This window comes from Gopherus flavomarginatus, chromosome 1 (assembly GCF_025201925.1).
Source record: "Gopherus flavomarginatus isolate rGopFla2 chromosome 1, rGopFla2.mat.asm, whole genome shotgun sequence".
Lineage (NCBI taxonomy): Eukaryota > Metazoa > Chordata > Testudines > Testudinidae > Gopherus > Gopherus flavomarginatus.
The window spans coordinates 351668471-351687056 of record NC_066617.1 but is presented as its reverse complement, the minus strand read 5'-3'; the positions used below and the strand labels follow the sequence as shown (position 1 = coordinate 351687056).

Below are 18586 nucleotides of genomic sequence, written 5' to 3'. Positions count from 1 at the left end.
GCAAAAATTTACCCTCCGGTGTGTGTGTTTAGGACTCCTACTGATCAACAGATGTGCCCCGTGATCATATGGCCTATTTTTTTGTCTACATACACACATACTAGAGGTAGGCAAACTAATTCAGACTCATTGCTTGAGATGGACACATTGAAACAGCTGTATCTACAAATAAGCAGGAGTCTAGCTAGAAAACCAAACCCTGTTATAGAACTGCTTCCTGATGGAGAATATCACTTTGGGTGCTAACAGTGAGGGTTATTTTAATAATGGGAATGTGTTTCTATTTGAATTTAAAAAAACAACAGAGACCACAATTCGTGTCATGTAGTCCAAACAGCAGCCATAGGAAAACTCAACTGCTACCACCATGGGATAGATTCAGATCTTAGAAGTTAATGGTCTCATCTGTCCCAGTTGGCAGTTCCATGTGCCATCTCATCCCTTCAAAAATCCCTTTCTGCCACCTTCCCCCACCATGAGCAAAAGTGACCCAAAATGCTTCACTTTAGTTATGGTGCAAAGCCTGACGCCCTTGCTCAAGATTTACTCATTCTTCACTTAGGCCAGAAGTTCCATTGGCTTCAGCTGTGTTTTGCCAGAGTTAAGAGTGAGGAACTAAGGATCACAGCTGGCAGCCGCTGCAAATTTCACCAGTTTCTCAGTCTCTCCAGTTAAGAGGAACAATCCTGATTTCTCGGAACAAATATTAAATTAACCCTCCATCTGAAGCGACTCCAATAGTTTACTTACATTGGCACTGCCTATCTCATACTGTACAGGAGACCAGAGCCACTCTAGTGTTGCCATCTGTTCCAGATGTATCTCTATTTGAATACTAATTTTTCAGTGGAAGATAACACTAAGTGAACATAGCCCCATGTTCTGGTGCAACAGGCTGCCACAATGAATTGATTAAGGCGGGGTGGGCCTTCTCCTTTGCACATTGTGGTGTAAGTACACATTAGAAAGCAGAAGCAAATATCTGGTTTAGCCAGATATCGCTTGCTAATGGGGCCCCTTTCTTACATCAGCCAGTAAAACACTGTTAAAAAAAAAAAAAAGATAAAAAAAAAAAAGGCTCTAAAGTCCGAAGTTTAAATAATGGAACTCACTGTTCCCACATTGAACAAACTGCCACAAGGCAAAGAAACAGATGCAGAAAGCCAGGCTCTCTCTCTATGGGCATGCAATAGGGTTATTCCAGCCCAAATCCCCGTTCTGCAAGTCACACTGAATGCATGTCTTTTCAAAACAGCTGCTGACTCAGGCATTAAAAAAATTCATTAGAAAATTCATTAGAAAAGATGCCCAGGTGGTTCAGTTAAGAAAATGAATGAGAATCTCAGTCAGGCTTTTGGTTCACCATTCTTAAGGTACATTATCAAAAAAATTCTAGCCATATTTCTTAAATTAATAAAAGAAGAAGAAGAAATAAAAATCCAGAATCACTGATTTAAGAATTCAAAAATGCTCACAGGTTGAACCTGAAAGATCAGAGCCAAAACTTATGGCGTCATCATCATCATCATAAGGAGATGCTAGGACCAGCTCAACTTTACTTATTTTGGAGGAGCGATCATCATCTTTAAGTGGTGTGCTTGGTCTCCTGAATCTAAATGGTGCATTCACTTCAGATGTTGCCTCACTGGCATCTGCTAAGGAAGCGCTTTTATCAACCTCCTTTCCTGCTGCTTCCTCTCTCTCATTTTCATTTTTTATCTTCATCTTATGCGTCTTGAAAACAGCCGCGCCATTCTCTCTTTCCTTGAGAAGTGCGTCAGGTGATGCCAGGTTAGTCTGTACTGTTTTCTCAAATGCTACATTTCTTACAGGGAGAGTAGAACCTCTCACTTCATTTACCACAAGATCTTCCTTTAGGGCTTTGTCATTTTGTTTCAAAGTCTCTCTCTTGATTGGTATCTTAAACTCTGTGCGATAGCCACTTGAAGCACTTGGACCAGCAAGTGGCATTTTAATGGCTAGACTTTCCTTTTCTGCTTGAGACACAGAGTTATTGGGTCTTTCCTGTTTTCCCATCTTCATTGGCAGCTGAGATGAAACATCAGATGCTTCTTTAAGAAGTTTTTCTAAGCAGATATTCAATTCACTGCATTCTGCTTTTGTTGGAGCAACAGTTTTCTCTACAGTTTCTTCTGTTTCCTGGGGATGGTCCATCTCTTGTTGGTAAGGGGAATATGCACTCTGATTAGGCTGTGTTCTACCCTGTATTACGCTATCCACGCTCTTCAACTTAAGAGGTGGAGTTTCAGAGGCTTCCTTAAGCAGTTTCTGCAAACTAGCATTAAAGTCTCCAAGCTCAGATTTGGAAGGAGCAACAGCTTTTGCTATGGTTTCATTTACTTCTTGAGGATGGTCAATATCTGGCTGATAAGTTAAGTCTACGCTCTGATTAGGCTGCATCCCTATACTCTTCTGCATCACATTGTCCATGTTTTTCAGTTGAGGAGTTTGCATTTCAGAGACTTCCCTCAGCAGTTTCTTTAACCCAGAATTAAATTCACTAAGTTCTGCTTTGGAAGGAGCAACGGCTTTTTTGACTGTTTCATTTACTTCTTGAGGATGATTGATTTCCTGTTGGTAAGTGGAATTCACACTCTGATTAGGTTGTATCCTAACATTCCCCATACTATACAGCTCACGGTTTAATCTTTTTAGTTCAGAAGGTGGCATTTCAGAGACCTCCTTCAGCAGTTTCTCTAATCCAGAATTAAATTCCCTGAGTTCCGATTTGGAAGGAGCAACAGCTTTTTCTACAGTTTCCTTTACTTCTTGAGGATGGTCAATATCTAGTAGGTAAGAGGAATTCACACTCTGATTAGGCTGTATCCTAACATGCATCTCATTGTCAAAGCTTTTCTGTTCAGAGGGTGGCATTTCAGAAGCTTCCTTGAGCAGTTTCTGCAAACTAGCATTAAATTCACAGAGTTCAGGTTTTGGCTGAACTGTTTTTACTAGTATTTCAGTCACTTCATGATGGTTACCAGGAGATACAGGATGATCAATCTGATCCTCTAGCTGAGAGCTTACATTTTCTCCATTTTTTGCATATAAAGGTAACAGCACTTTAGCTGCTTTTTCATTTGGTTTCTCCAAGCATGTATTGATTGGGTTAACATTATCCTGATATGGAACTGTACTTCTCTCTACAGTCCCAATTACATTTGGAGCCCCAACCCTTCCTTGGGCAGTAACAGAAATAGCCTGGTCAGTCTCTGTGATCCGCTTATAATATCTTCGCTGATCTTCTTCAGGCACATTCTCAGACACTGCTTTTTTACTGTTATCTACATTGTACGATGAAAATGAGATTGCGGATGCTTCCTTAAGTAGTTTCTTTAAACCAGCATCCAGATCATGGAATTCAGCTTTTGGTGGAACTGTGGTTTTTTCTACAGTCTCTGAGACTGCCTCTCCAGGAGGCTGTGCTTCATTCTGGGTCACAACATAAGCAGCTATGCCAGGACACATTGCCTTTTGGGAAGGCAATGAATTCTTGGAATGAATGAATTCTTTATGAGACTTCTCACTCTGGATACCCTCATCCACATCTGCTGCTTGATGCAATGGACAGGAAGCGTCAGATTCCTTAAGCAGCTTCCCCAGACCAATTTTTAGCTCATCAAGTTCACCTTTGGGTGGAACGACTGTTCTTTCTATAGTTTCTTTTACTTCTTGAGGAAGCACTTCCTCTCTTTGAAATGTAGGATAAGTGTTGTGACTCCGTTCCATCACCTTTTCAAAAAATCTTCTCTGCCCAGGACAAGAAACTGTCTCTTCAGAAATATTTTCTGTTACGTTCTGACTAGAAGATGATGATATTTTGGAGGCTTCCTTTAGCAGTTTCTCTAGCCCAGCATTAAATGCATCAAGCTGAGCCTTTGATGGAGCAACAGTTTTGTCTACAGTCTCTACAACCTCCTCTTCAGGGGATACTGCTATTTCCTTGGAGTCTGTGGGAGCAGTTTTGCTCTGCTTTGTTTTTACAGAAACAATTAGGTGTTCATCAATTCCCAATTCTTTTCTTGGAACACCTTTATCACTAACTAGTTGGATCGATGGCAAGGGTGCCTCAGACATTTCTTTAAGCAGTTTCTGTAAGCCATTGTTAAATGTGCTGTGCTGTTCTTTTGGTGGAACACTCATTTTTTCTATATAGTCTTTAACTTCTTGCTCTGGAAGATCCACCTTTTCTTTAGGTTTTGAGATCACTGACTTTCCTACATTTCCCCCCACTGTTTGGAGAGATTCTGTATTTTCTGTTCTTGTTAGATTCACTGACCAAAGAATGGGCTGCCCTTCCTGTCTAGGCGACTCAGATACTTTGAAGTTTATTGTTTTCTCTCTCTCAGGAAGTTGATTTTGCTGTTGAACCATCACTACTTCTTGGCTCGTCTCTGCTCTGCTTTCTTTAAGTTCCTTTAACTCTTTTTTGTTAGTTACTGAACTAATATTACCTGGGGAAGTGGTTTCATTTTTCATATTGGTCCTACTCTGTGATTTAGGTCCAATATCCCAAAAACTTCTCAAACTCTGAAATTGCAGTGGGTTGGAAATTTGATTCTTAGACTCTTCATCTATTTTATCCTTCAAAGACAAAACCTTAAAATTTGGCTTCTGTTGTGTAGAAGAGGGATTTCTGTCATTTTCTGAAGACACTTCTTTCCCATCTTCATACTTCTTTGATGAAGTAGGAGTAAAACCAATTCTTGGTTGCAAATTATTTGCTTTTGGCAATTTTGTAAATTCATTAATCTTACCATCAGACTGAAGTATTTTTCTGGACTTCTCAACAGTATGGTCTGCCTTGGATTTAGCCATTATATCTGGCCCAGTCTTTGAAGACTTCAGAAATTTATCTTTAGATGCCTCGTCATCACTTAATTCAACTCTTCTGAAGGTAACCAAACTATACTTGTTTTGATCTTTTGATTCACTTGATGGGGATGCTGCAGAATCATCAGTGGGTTTTACTTTGCTATTTCCTTTGTTGGTGTATTGTACTGTGCTGCTAGCTGATGGAGTAGTACTTAAAATGCCTTCCTTATTTGTATGCCTGGGTCCAGTTTTGTCACTTTCCCAGAAGGCCCTAATATCCCTTACACTTTTCTTTAGTTCCGTATCCTCATCTGAGATTTGTATGGGAGATGGCTGTTTGAATTCATGCTGTGGCAAGACAGGTAGTTTTGTCCTAGGACTACTTGGATCTAGTTGCATACTTCCTTGATCAAGTAAACCAGGTTCTTTTCTCTCTGTTCCTTTATTATCAAATCCAGTCTGTGACTGAACATGGTCTTCTTCCAAGAGAGATTCGATCGTGCATATTTTCTCTTCCTCTTTCGGAATTTGCACATTAGTTTTCAATAGTGAACCTTCATTTAGCTTTTCAGGAGAACTGAAACTCTTCGAATCTGGTTTACCTTTTCCTTCTGTAAGAAATGTTGGTTCTTTATACGCTGCTCTTTCATCCTCTGGTTTGTATAACCTTTTGCCTTCTGCAGCTGATTTTTTAAGAATATTTGTTTCATCTAATTTAGTAACTGGAAGATCAGTGACCTGTAAATGCATCTTCTCTCTACCATTTTTGCTCTTTTGAAGTACAATAGGCCCTTTGTTATAGTCTGTTTCTTGAGTCTCTTGACTTAGATTTTCTTTTTTTCCTTCTTTTATTATCTGTATGTCTTCTGCAGCAGCTGCTGCTGCAGGTTTCAAAACATTGCTTGGTTTCCCATTATTTCCAAATGACGAGTCAATCAGTTGTGTATTTTCATCTGTGCTTGGTCCACTATCTTTTGTAGTTATAACTCTTGTCCTGGGTGATAAGTACAGTTCTTCTTTGGACTCTCTCCTTTGGGAGGCTACCGATGGAGTATTCTCATCACCAGTATTGGAGCTTCTTTTAAACCAGTCTAATACTTTTGATATGGACTCATCAGCTACCTTCATTAACTCAGCAGCATGTTTTTCAGGCTTGGAAGTGGTTTTAGCACTTTGATCCTCAACAAGAACAGGCTTACCTTGTTGAAGGTCTGCAGAGCTGGCATTTGGCACCTGAGGAGATTTTGTCTTAGCAGAAAGTGGCTGCTGATCTGTAACATAAAATCACCTTTCAAGATAAGGAGTCAATAAACATGATTTTGCTGAAACAGGTTTTCCACCCACCTTGATAATAAAAAAATCTAGTAGTGCTAGCTTGTTTCCCCTTCCCATTGCTGCTTGTTATTTTAAAAACAACTGTTTACATGAAAACAGCAATCAAAAAGCCAAAATAAAAAAAAGAGTGATATGATGGGGGAAGAGCCGTGGTTCTTGGGAGCCTATCAAAGTTTACCACCAATTTGGAAGAAAGGTTGGAACGGTTTTCCTGCCTTTGGCAGGGATGGGTTAGCAGTATCCTGATATGGGGTAAAATCCACAGGATTTCTTCTTGGGGTGCATAAAAATAGTTAGAGCTATTTTTTTGCTTTTGAAATACATCATATTGCAGGCAAGGTATTTATAAAATATAATTAGTGGGTTAAGAGACTCCTCTAGACATCCATATTATGCTTCACTTTCCACCAAGTCCCCCACTACATGTTACACAAGCTAAAACACAGATATATCCCATATGCTTGTTCTTTTAGCTTGAAAAAAATATTTCCAGGTAAGAACATTGATATACTGGCAGCACAGCAATGAAAATAGGCTTGTAGAATAAAACTTGAGCAATTTATGAATGAGTAAAGTCTTAATCCAAATTACAACCTTACAAAAAGTTCACTCTGCAGAAACACTTACGTTTGCTTAAAATTATGGCATTTTGATTCTTACTCAGAAGTGGATTTTTCATCATTTAACTGCCATGCTTTGTATTTAATCACGTTAAAAAAAAAATCCCCAAATCATAGTTCCATTACCACCACTAACAGATAATAGTGGACTAATTTATTCAGTCCTTATGCAGGCAAAGCTAGCATATTTTGCCTGAGCAAGTATATGGTTGGTCCACCACTGTCTCTCTCTTGTTGATAATAAATATGCATATCCACACTTTAGCCTGGACATGTTATTAACCAGTTTCTGTTTAAAATAAATAAATAATTTTTTTTTAAATTGATCAATCGAGCACATTCCCAAAGACTGAATGTTCAGACAATGCATAGCATGTGGTTTAGTGTGTGAAACTGGTAAATTAGTAAGCAAGCAGAAATATTCTGAATACAGAAAGCTCTCTCTCTCGTGATTGGAATATTAATGAGCAGAGTTCTTTATGAATCTTTTCAAAATTGTTATTTACTCTTCTCAGTATTAACCCATTTGACTTGTGTTGTTCTCTTACCAATACTGTGTTTGGATGACTCCAAGTCAGGATTCGGGGACTGTTTGGATATGTTTTGAGACAACATTTCATCAACAGTTTGCACTTCCTGGATATTTGGTGAGATATTACTGGAGGATTTCCTTGGTGTTACAGGTTCCATAGGAAGACTTGTCTTAAGCTGCAAGGTTTCATTAACTGGTAGGCTTGACCTGTTAGCATCAGAAGAATATGGTGCTGATGTGTCTTCTTGGGAGACATCTCTGTCTCTTGCATTAACATCTAAAGCAGAGGATTGGGAGCGTGGAGATTTTACAGGGAGGGTTTGTTCATTCTCAAGTGCATCTAACCTATTACTGTCATTTTCTGCACTCTTAACATAGTCTGATTCCAGTAAGTCAAACTCTCCTATATCTTTGCCATGTTGCAGCTGGGGGCTCTGAAGAGGTTGTTTTGTACCTATACTGGAAGAGAACCTGACCTGTTTTAGTCTTTCCAGTGAATTTTGTGAGGGGTCTTCTGCAGGAGGATGTGTCTCAGCTACTCTTTCGAGAACAGTTGAAGATGGCAAACCAGTCTTACTCTGATGGTCAAAGGTCTGATTAACACGAAGAACTTCTGAATCAGTGGAACTTGAACTTGAACTGCGTTTCAGAATGCCCCTCGGTGGCGTACCAGCACCACTAACCCGATCAGTCCTTTTAGCAGGTTTGGGAAAAGAACCATCTTTCTCCAGTATGGGATCTGTTTTTTTGTAGATGACTTTTCTAGCTTTGGGTACAGGAGGCTGATCTGCAATTCTCTGTGACTCATCATTTTGTTCTCCAGAAGCCTGCCTGTGTTCCTCTGACCTACTATTTAGTACATTTCTCTTGGATTGGGTCTCCTTTGAAGGTGACAGTGTGTCTGCAAGACAAGACATGCATACAAGGGAAAGGGTAAAAACATACTGCAAAACAGATCTCAAGCTTAAGAACATGAATTTAGTCAAAGCACCAAGTGTTCTACACAGGAAGACAAGGTGAAGACATTCTTGCAGCTCTAGCATGCAATGCAAAAAAAGACAAGACAACATCAACAGTCAAAGCATTCAGCAATATAAAAAGTACGCACTCTTGGAACAAATATATTGGAAAACTAATAGATTATCAAACTTTATATTAAATTTAACTTGTTTGTATTATAGAGTGCTGACTAATAGAACATTCCTACTGCAGAGAAACATAATGACTCAAAGTTAGAACACAGTAAACCTTTAATCAACTCAGTTCTTATACAGCTCAACTATATCATCATGTCTTGTGTTTGTGTTTCTATCAATTTTTGTAGACTGTTTTCAGGGTCAGATGGAACTAAGTAAAACTTGCCCACTTTGGACAAGTATTTAAAAAAAATGCAAGTAGTATACACTTGTCCTCTTCCCCCACTAGCAAGCATTATGGCAGAAAGGACGTCAGTAATTTTCATGCCTGGGCTGGCAAACTCTCATTACAATTTTGCAAGACTGGATTAAGGCACATCATTTTCTAGCTCCTGTTTGGTTAGGAATGATATTTTGGGAAAAAAGAGAGGAATCTAAAAAACAGAACGAAGGAAACAAGATTAGCAAAGATCCTGGGGGGGTTTCTCCTTCCTCTGTAGCATGGAGCACGGGTCACTTAAATAGTGGTTAAATAGTGGATTCTCTGTAACTTGAAGTCTTTAAATCATGATTTGAGGACTTCAGTAACTCAGTCAGAGATTAGGGGTCTGTTATAGATAGAAGCGGCTGGGTGAGGTTCTGTGACCTGCAATGTGCAGGATGTCAGAGTAAATGATCATGATGGTCCCTTCTGACCTTAAAGTCTATGCATCTAAGAAACAACAGGGGGACCAGATCAAATGTTGGGACTCCAGCTTGATCCCCTGCTGCTGAGTAATAGCAGCAGTGATTGGGACTGCTGCAAAGACAGAAAAAAGAATATCTTAAACTGCTCTCTTACTGCTGAATCACCAAGAGGGTTGTAATATGGAAGTTGCCCTTCTCAGCTGGATGGCTACTGGAATGTCTACACTGCAGACAGATACCTGCAGCTGGCCTTGGTCAGCTGACTCGGGCTAAGGGTCTGCTTAATTGCAGTATAGACATTCAGGCTTAGACATTAGGGTCCTAGAGATTGGGCACCAGCCCAAACGTCTAAACTACAGTTAAAGAGCACCGCAGCCTGAGCCCTGTGAGTCCAAGTCAGTTGACCTGAGCCAGCAGTGGGTTTTTAATTGCAGCATAGACCTACCCTCGATGACCTAACGCAGGTTTAGGGTTGGGGTGTAGGTGGGGGAAAAGGAGTAGACAGATCAGATTATTTGGGTGAAACATTTTTCTTAATATCTTCAGGGGGTCACATTTTTATACATGCAGATTTAAAATGAACAGCTTAAAGAACAGGCTGGAGACAGGCTCATAAAACAACAGGTAAAATTCTGCCATGTCTTGCTTTATTGCAGGATTTTAAAAAGGTTTTCCCCCCTAGAAAATGTATTGTGTGAGAAAAGCAACAGTTAACTTGGTCACAATACCCCGAAGAATTTCAGAGTCCACAGAGATTAAAAAAAATTATTTACCCTCATTTGGCATCTGAGATAGGCCAACTGTTCCACTTTCTGAGTTCCTACTTTTTACATTCTGTTCTGGTGCAGTGAAGTCATTAAATGGGTTTTTCCTTTGCTAGAAAAGAATGGACATATAATTTAAGTCATATGTTTAATGGCATTAACAGAAACATGAAAATGCAGTGATTTCACCCTTGCAGAATAAGGTTTAAGCAGGCCTCTTATAAGACAGACTGAGGACATGGCAAAATAGTGACGGTAAAGGATTGTCAGAAATGCTTGGCTTAACTCTACTCCCTTTGAAGTCAGCAGGGCATTTGAAAACCCCACCTTTGTGAAGTAGGCTACATCTTTACTTAAAACAGTACAGCAGCACAGCTGCAGCGCACTTCACTAGAGACATTACAGTGACAGACGGGATTCTCCCGCTGTCGTGGTTAATCCACCTCCCCTCAAGGCGATAGTTAGATCAACAGAAGAATTCTTTCATCAACCTAGCACGGTCTACACTGGGATTTAGATCGACTTAACTACGTCTCTTGGTGGATTTTTCATACCCCTGAGAGACATTGCTACGCTGATGTACATTTCCAGTGCAGACCAGCCCTTAGGGCTTGTCAACACTACTGCTTACGTCAAATGTATTGTATTAATTTAATTGGTTGTATTTATTTAGTAACTTAGGGCATTTACTTTATTTTAAAACTCTGCTATGTGGTAATAAGGAAAGCCCATGTTTCAAATATTAGTTAGTGGTTAGGATTAGAAGCAGAGTCTCCATTTTTGTTGCTTGGCAACTATAACTTTAAGAAAGTTAGTTTGTTGTTTGCTCTCTTCCTACCACAGATGTAACTTACGTTGCTTAGGGGTGTGAAAAAACCACCCCCCGACAGTCATAAGTTTACATCGACTTAAAGTGCTGTCTACACTGTGCTATGTGGGTGGGAGACGCTCTCCCGTGTCTTCACTAGATGCACTACATCGAGGCAGCTGCACTGATGTAGTGCGGTAGCGAAGACAAGCCCTTAGATAGCCTAATTTCTGCTACTGACTCCCAAAAAGGATTCAGACCTATGAGAAGATTCAATTGAAACTGGAACAAAGCAAAATGGAGGCAATTTTCTCAGGAGGGTGAAGAGGTTGCTATTGGCTACATGTAGGTAAGAGATGAAGATTTTCTCTCTGCCACACAAACAGGCTGAACAGGAATCAATTCATCACTTTATACCTCAAGTTTTTATTCTTCTGTCCAAATTCTTACTGGTTTTTAGTGGAGTGGCGAAGTGGTAAGAGAATAGCTTTAAAAAGCCATCTCCAGCACATCAATGCTGTACCTACCTTTCCTGGTGACACGGCTACCTTCTTTGAGCTTTCCTGTGGTGTCTCTAAGGTTGCGTCCAGTGCATTAGAACTACAAGAGAACAACAAGTTGCTTAGCATGAAACCAGCACATTGCTTTAAGCCTGTAAAAATGAAAATTAAGCTGCCATATGCTTATAAAAAACAACATAAAAATGTGAGGTTCTTCTTTTCAATCTGTTCTCTTTGTTTATGGAAGATTCCACTCTTGACAAAGATATTGTTCCATTCCCCAGTTTGGTTTACCATCCCTACAACAGTTGACGTGCCTCATCTACTACATTTGAAGTCTTTGTTTGGATAAAATATTACAGAACACCATTTTCAGAGCCAATATAAATTCATTAAACATGCTCTTGATTGGTTGGATGCCCTATAGCCAAGGAGAAATTAAACAGCAAGGGATGGGAGAGTGGATCGTTTTTAGTAGTAATTTTTTAAGTACTGCATAGGCCAGGGGTTGGCAACCTTTCAGAAGTGGTGTGCATCCAACGAAGTGGGTATTCACCCATGAAAGCTCATGCTCCAATACATCTGTTAGTCTATAAGGTGCCACAGGACTCTTTGTTAAGACTTCATTTAGTCACTCTAATTTAAGTTTCGTGTGCCAGTAATACATTTTAGAGTTTTTAGGTCTCTTTCTATGTCTATAATATATAAGTAAACTATTTTTGTATGTAAAGTAAATAAGGTTTTTTAAATGTTTAAGAAGCTTCATTTAAAATTAAATTAAAATGCAGAGCCCCCTAGACTGGTGGCCAGGACCCGGCAGTGTGAGTGCCACTGAAAATCAGCTCATGTGCCGCCTTCGGCACGTGTGCCATAGGTTGCCTACCCCTGGCATAGGCAAAGATATTTTTTAAAAAATTAAGATTATCATCCCGTTCTGAGGTTATGTAATCAGGCCAGGAATATGAAGCAGCAGCTAATTTTCAATAGATGGAAGCAAACATGGATAAAGAGCTGTCTGCAGGGAGGTTTTGGGGTTGGCTGCCACTCACCGCCCTGAGAGTGCACGCAGTCAGGGCGCCCCTGCAGGAGAGGGAGCAGCTGAATGGAGCAGGGGGCCCGGGAGCTAGGGCCAGAGAGCAGAATTGGGATTAAGTGGCTGCCCTGCAGGAGAGGGAGCAGCAGAGGTCCCAGCTCAGCACGGCCAGGGGAGGGATGACTCCCATCATGACAGTCAGGAGCAGCTTCCCACCTGTCAGCTTTGCTCCCTGCTCTGGGCATGTTCTTGCACAGAAGCAAGGAGAAGCTGCTGTCGTGAGGAGCAGGAAGGGTGAGCACCCTCAGCCAGGCAGTAACGGTGCTTCCGGTTGCTGCGCTGGCTGCCTGCCTACAGCACAGTTCCTCTGGGAGCGGAAACTCAGATACATCCGGCGGACTCCCGGGACCCAAGTCAACCAAGGCCATGTGCAATCAGGAAAGCAATAGGACTTGGACCCTAGGTCCCAGCTTAACATGGGCCTGAACCCTCCAAACCTTCAGGGTGCAGGGACCGTAAGTCCAAGCCTTAGGTTAGCACAATGGATGTGGACACAAGGGGGGTTACGCTTGAGCCCAGGTTTACACAGCTGTTAGAGGTACCCACAGAAAGTTATGGACAGTGCTGAGTGGAGCAAGAGTCCAGCTACCCTGCCATAATCAACGTATCAAGTCATTCTGGTAACATGCTCAGATAACTCTATGGCAGTGGTCACCAACCGGTCGAGCGCAATCGACTGGTCAATCTTGGAGACTCCCAATTGATTGTCATCTCTGGCCGCTAAAAGTCTGGCAGTGTAGTGGGGCTGCCGCTAAGGCAGGCTCCCTGCCTGCCCCAGCCCCACGCCGCTCCCAGAAGCGGCCAGCATGCCCCTGCGGCCCCAGGGGATGGCAGGGGTCTCCACAGATTGCTCCTGTCTGCAAGCACCACCCCCACAGCTCCCATTGGCCAGGAACAGGGAACTGTGGCCAATGGGAGCTGCAGGGGTGGGTCCTGCAGAGAGGGGCAGCACGTGGAGCCACATGCCCACCCCCAGGGGCTGCAGGAGCACACTGGCTCCCTCCAGGAGCTGGGACAGGCAGGGAGGCTGCATTGGCCCTGCTGCACTGCCGACTGGGAACTGCCTGAGGTAAGTGCAGCCCAGCAGGAACTCGCACCCCAGCTCCCAGCCCTGAGCCCCCTCCCAGAGTCAGCACCCCATTCCCCCTCCTGCACCCCAAACCTTTCCCCCAGACATGAGCTCCCTCCCAGAGCCAGCATCCCATCCCCCCTCCTTCACCCAAATCCTCCACCCCCGCCCTAACCCCCCTCCCAGAGCCAGCACCCTATACCCCCTCCTATACCCCAACACTCTGCCCCAGCCCAGAGCTCCCTCCTGCACCCCAACCTCCTACCCCAGGCTCAACCCAGAGTCCACAGCATGGGAGAGAACCCCTTGGTCCCATCCCAGAGCCTGCACCCCCTCCCGAACCCCAACCTCCTGCCCCAGCCCAGTGAAAGTGAGTGAGGGTGGGGGAGAATGAACAAACAACAGAGAGGAGGGAATGGAGTGAGTGGGGCAGGGCTTCATGGAAGAGGTGGGGCCTCAGGGAAGAGGCAGGGTAGATCCTGGGTTGCATTTAAATTCAAAAAATGATCTTGTGTGTAGAAAGTTTGGAGACCACTGCACTACGGTAACAGCAATAAAATGCCTACAAATGGAGAGCAGAAGAAGAGAGAAGGGGCTTATAAGAGGAAGGTTATAAGAGGAAAAGATTTCCTTATTCTACCTGATTTTGTACCTCTACCATAGAGCAGACCCTAGAGGGAGAGAAGTGGGATTTAGTCACAGAAGATGGACAAAGATTTGGAAAACAGGTTGTAGGGCACAATCCTACATTGGCAGGAGATTGACTAGACAACCTTGTAAGGTCTTTTCCCATATTTAAACTTTACGAATCTATGGCAATGGCTCAAATCCAACCCAGGTCAGTAGCAAATGTGTTCAGCAGCCTGTGAATTAGTCCCAGTCACCTCACAAGAAACATCCCAGAATTGGGGTGCCCTTTGCTGGCAGGCTCTTCAGATAGGTTAAGGATTGAGAGGGCAAAAAGTGAACTCATCTGATCTTAGAGGCGAGTCCTCCAAAATCAGAGATAGGCCACAATGGCAAATGTATGTGGGGAAGTCTCAATTGCTGCTGCTAATGCTGTACCTGTTAAATGGATAAGCAGAAGATCTAGCCCCTTTCGTACACACTAAGCCATTTGCATTTTAAGAATAAATTTTGGGGCAGATTCTAGGATTACTGTTCGCAGACAGTGTTATTTATTAGCCCAAAATGCCTTTTCAGGATTAAGAAATTATTTTTTTAACACAATGATTCAGAACATAGAAGGGAGAACTTGGACTCTGCCCTTCCTTAGATGGCATATTTTACACTCTAGATCTATCGTCAGACAGAAAAAATATTGACAGATTGAGTCATTCTGTTGAAATTCCTTCTGTGGAAGGTTACACCCCCAAAAACACACTTCACACACCCAGCTCACAAAGGTTATGATATGCAAGAGAAAGTATCATGGGTATTGAAATACCAAGACAAACACTGCTTAGTTATTGGAGTTAGTCATTAAAGAGAAAAAAAAGTAGCACCACCCTACAGCTTAAGTGCCCATACCTAAAGAGCCATATTCTGCTCCTATTAAGTCCAGACTACACCTGACTCTGATGTGTTCACTAGTCTGAAAGCAGAATTTGGCCCTTGGTCCTTATACAGGGAGTTCTCCCAATGAAAAGGATTGATCCTTCCTAAGTCATTCATGGTCATAAATGCAGTTTGTCTCGATTTAGGGATTTTGTTTTTTCATTTCCCATCTACATCTCCCCGAGATATGCTCAGGGCCAGATCCTGAAGTCAACAATTGTTTTGCCTATGTAAAGACTGAAGACTGGGTCTGTAGCCTGCACCATTCTCTACTCAAAATACTGTGATTGCTATCAAAGAGTAGCAGCATTTTCAGAAGCATACTAGCAACTGAGGAGCCTAAGTCCCATTGGCTATCAGTCACACTTTAGCTAAATGCCTAAGCTACTTTTGAAAATGGCTCTGGTGTTTTTGAAACATTTACCCTATTATCCTGCAAGAGACTCCAAAATTACACTAGGTTCACATTTCTGATTATAGCCACATCTCAGAGAGCCTACAGTCAGTTGCCCCTTCCTTCCATTCTGAAATACATAAAAACGAACACGTCTTCAAGGATCTATTGTCTTTGAAGACTGAACAAATGCTTCCAGTATACAAGTTTGCCCCTCCTGGCACCCTGGCTAGGCTCCTAATCCAGCATGTCCTGAAATCAACTCCTGCCATTAGGAGTGGGCACACAGCCAGGTCAGAACAGTACTTCAGAAGAAGTCCACCTATAGGGGACAGAAAAAAAGGCTGTCTTTAAAGGGCTGGTCTCTCCCTGCATTTCCCCCAAATCAATGTTGTGTGCTCGCCTCATTTATATAAAAAAATAAAAACTTGGGTGATAGTTTAAGTGATGCAGCGCAGTTCTAGCACTGCTACTTTCCCTTGCTTTAGCCACATATTTTGGAGGGCAGGAGTTGGTGTTCGCATCTATGTTACATAAATGTGTAATTAAATACTAGGCTTTGGCAAATATATTTCAATTCATTCTCTGGGTTCTGTCTCCAAACACTTCCATTAGCCATTCTGCACTGCATAAGTTTGCTTAAGAAGTGGCATCATGATGTGAGAGCTAGAAACCATGAATTCTAGTCCAGTCTCTGAAATTAGCTGTAAGAGTCAACAATTGAAAAAATGAAAGGTACTGTTCACGTGTTGAGTATTGTAACTAGTTCAACTGCTGTGTGAATTGGATAGCTCTCTACGCTGCAGTTCCACTGGCTAGAAATAGGAATTACCCGCCTATGTTCCCCACTGAAGGACACAGGGCAAGGGCAAGTTCCATTACTCTCAAAGTGTCTAAAACTCTGACATTTTCTGACATGGCTGGAGCAGTAAACAGGAGACCGATACGGTTTGTAAAATTTATTCAGCTTCACACTAATTTGGAATTATGACCTGAAATAAAAAGGTCATTACGATCTCCCCTTACCCCTGGAGAAAAACAACTCTACAATATGTGAACCAGTTACAGCTGCTTTCAGAACTAGCCCTTTACATCCATACAGAAAGCAAAGAGAAAACTAAATTCCATAGTTTGTTGCAATGAGCATTTAGGGAAAAACCTATAGCTTTTTTAAAATGTTGAGATAGCAGCTCACTTGCTTAAAAAAGAAAAAAAGCTAGTTAAGTCTGACATATCACCAATACTGTTAGAGAGAGTCTCCTGGCAAAAGTCTGTCCTTTCCAATCAGTCCCACAGCAGGTCCCTAACCAATACGGGATCCACATTGTGATGGTACAAGTAGTACTGCACAAGGCTTTTGCTGGTTTCAGAATATAGTTTTGCTTTCCATGATCACTGTACAATTAACAAAGTGGGCTACACGGGTTAGCATTTGAGAAGTTGTGGGATAAGCTTTTATGATTAAACATGAAAAGGAAAAGCAGCAGCTATCCAGTACTCTCCATAAGTGATAAATAATTGGTTATTCGTTCATCTTTCAATGCTACGAACCAACTGAAGAAAACTAATTACAGTAGCTAACAATGTCAATTTTAGCAGCAGCCTTCAATACGTCGCTTAGGTATCTGCTCCATAGACCATCATAATTATTACCACTGTTAAACTTAAAATTATTGGAGGAGAATTGCTGTTGCAAAGCTGCCCTTTCAATTGACAGACTATGCTCTACCTTTGGTTACTTTGGTTCTCAGTCTAGAGGTTTTGTTGGTTCCTCAACTGTACAAGTGGCAGGCAAGAGCCACCTTTCTTTTCAATTGGAGACCTCTAAAGCAGTAGTCCCTAAACTCCTCCCCCTCATCCACCCTTCCCTCCCGCAGCTGGGCCATGGACAGGATAAGGGGGCTGAGGCCAAAGCTGGGGGTAGGGACAGGAGTGGAGCTGGGTGGTACTCCCTCTTTGCCCCTCCATAGGGGCTGGTCAGGCCCCAGTCACACACGCCCCCAACATTCCTCTCCACCCCACCATTTGGGGACCTCTCCTCTACAGCTTTCCCTGCTCCTGTCACCTCTGAAGTGGATTACTGCACTCTATGGGTGTCTCACAAAGAGTATATTTCACTTTCACTCTAATGATCGTGCCAATTCATTTCCAGCTATAAATGGAATAGGTGGAGATGCTTATATAAAAATAAAATAAAATAAAATCAGACAAGCCCCAAAACCTATAAAGTCCTCTGTAGGTCAGGTCCTGGGCACCTCCGAGCCCACCTCTCTCTGGGATTTACCATGACAGTTGAAATTATCTGGGATTCTCAACCTAACTGTGTCTAATTTTTTGAATATCTCAAACAGGATGTTCTCAATGAAAGCAAATCTATCCTGGGAATTGCTTTACCATTTGTCCAGAAGTCTCAGGGTGGTAGCATCACATTGCTTCCCCAATGAATATTCCAAACTCCTGGTCTAGTTCCAAGTCTGCCCACAGTCATGCTAGCAGCACCAAAGTAACAAGAAACTGCTCTCAATTAAGCCACCTCGTCCTATCTGTTACACTCAATGGAAAAATCCAGTGGCTGCTACCCCGGTATTTGTGGCTGCCAGGACCTTAGTACCTCAGTTTGGCCCATTATCCTAACTGGAGAATGGAAGATCCCTGAGTCACTTCTGGAAATCAAGCCAGACTGCATACATCCAAGGCAGCTTTCGGTCTCCACCTGTCCTATGGTGTGTGTTTACATGAACATGTGTGAGGCTGTGTTTTATAAACCCCTGGCCTGTCTCGTCAGAGTCGAAGTTGCCAAAGATGGCTGTCCTAGTGCTTCCAGGAACATCTGAAATGCACAAAGCCATGACATGTCAAGCTACTGCAGATGTGAATTTCCAGGCCAGTCTGAGTAAGTGTTGGCAGACCATTGCAATTTGATGACAATGGTACGTTTTCAGGGCTTGAAAGCCCCCTTGCATTAAATGGCAGAAATATTTATGTGAAATGCTGAAAAAGGAAACACACAAGTCACAAGTAATACACAAAAAGTCAAGTTACTGACTCCATCTCAGAGAACATCATCTTACCTTTGATTGGATTTCACTTCCCCTTCTTCTGTCTCTTCCCTGATACCAGACAGCTCTGCTGGGACAGAAACTTCCTTATTGACATTGTTCACCCAACTGTTCTTTGTTTTATCTGATTTGTTCTGATTCCGCTCAGCTAAAATAGGAAACAAGACCAAAGTTATCTCCCATTATGTTCATGCAG

General features: G+C 42.2%; 1 protein-coding gene across 1 annotated transcript in view; it reads right to left on the bottom strand.

Moving 5' to 3' along the window:
* Positions 1 to 18586, bottom strand: part of SYTL2 (synaptotagmin like 2) — a 60847-nt gene that overhangs the window by 20580 nt on the left and 21681 nt on the right. Inside the window, exons 4-8 of the mRNA XM_050938084.1 lie at positions 18403 to 18538; positions 11246 to 11318; positions 9920 to 10022; positions 7340 to 8224; positions 1476 to 6107 (exon numbers count right to left, since the gene is read on the bottom strand). Coding sequence (XP_050794041.1) covers positions 1476 to 6107; positions 7340 to 8224; positions 9920 to 10022; positions 11246 to 11318; positions 18403 to 18538 — 5829 coding nt within the window. The remainder of the gene's footprint in view (positions 1 to 1475; positions 6108 to 7339; positions 8225 to 9919; positions 10023 to 11245; positions 11319 to 18402; positions 18539 to 18586) is intronic.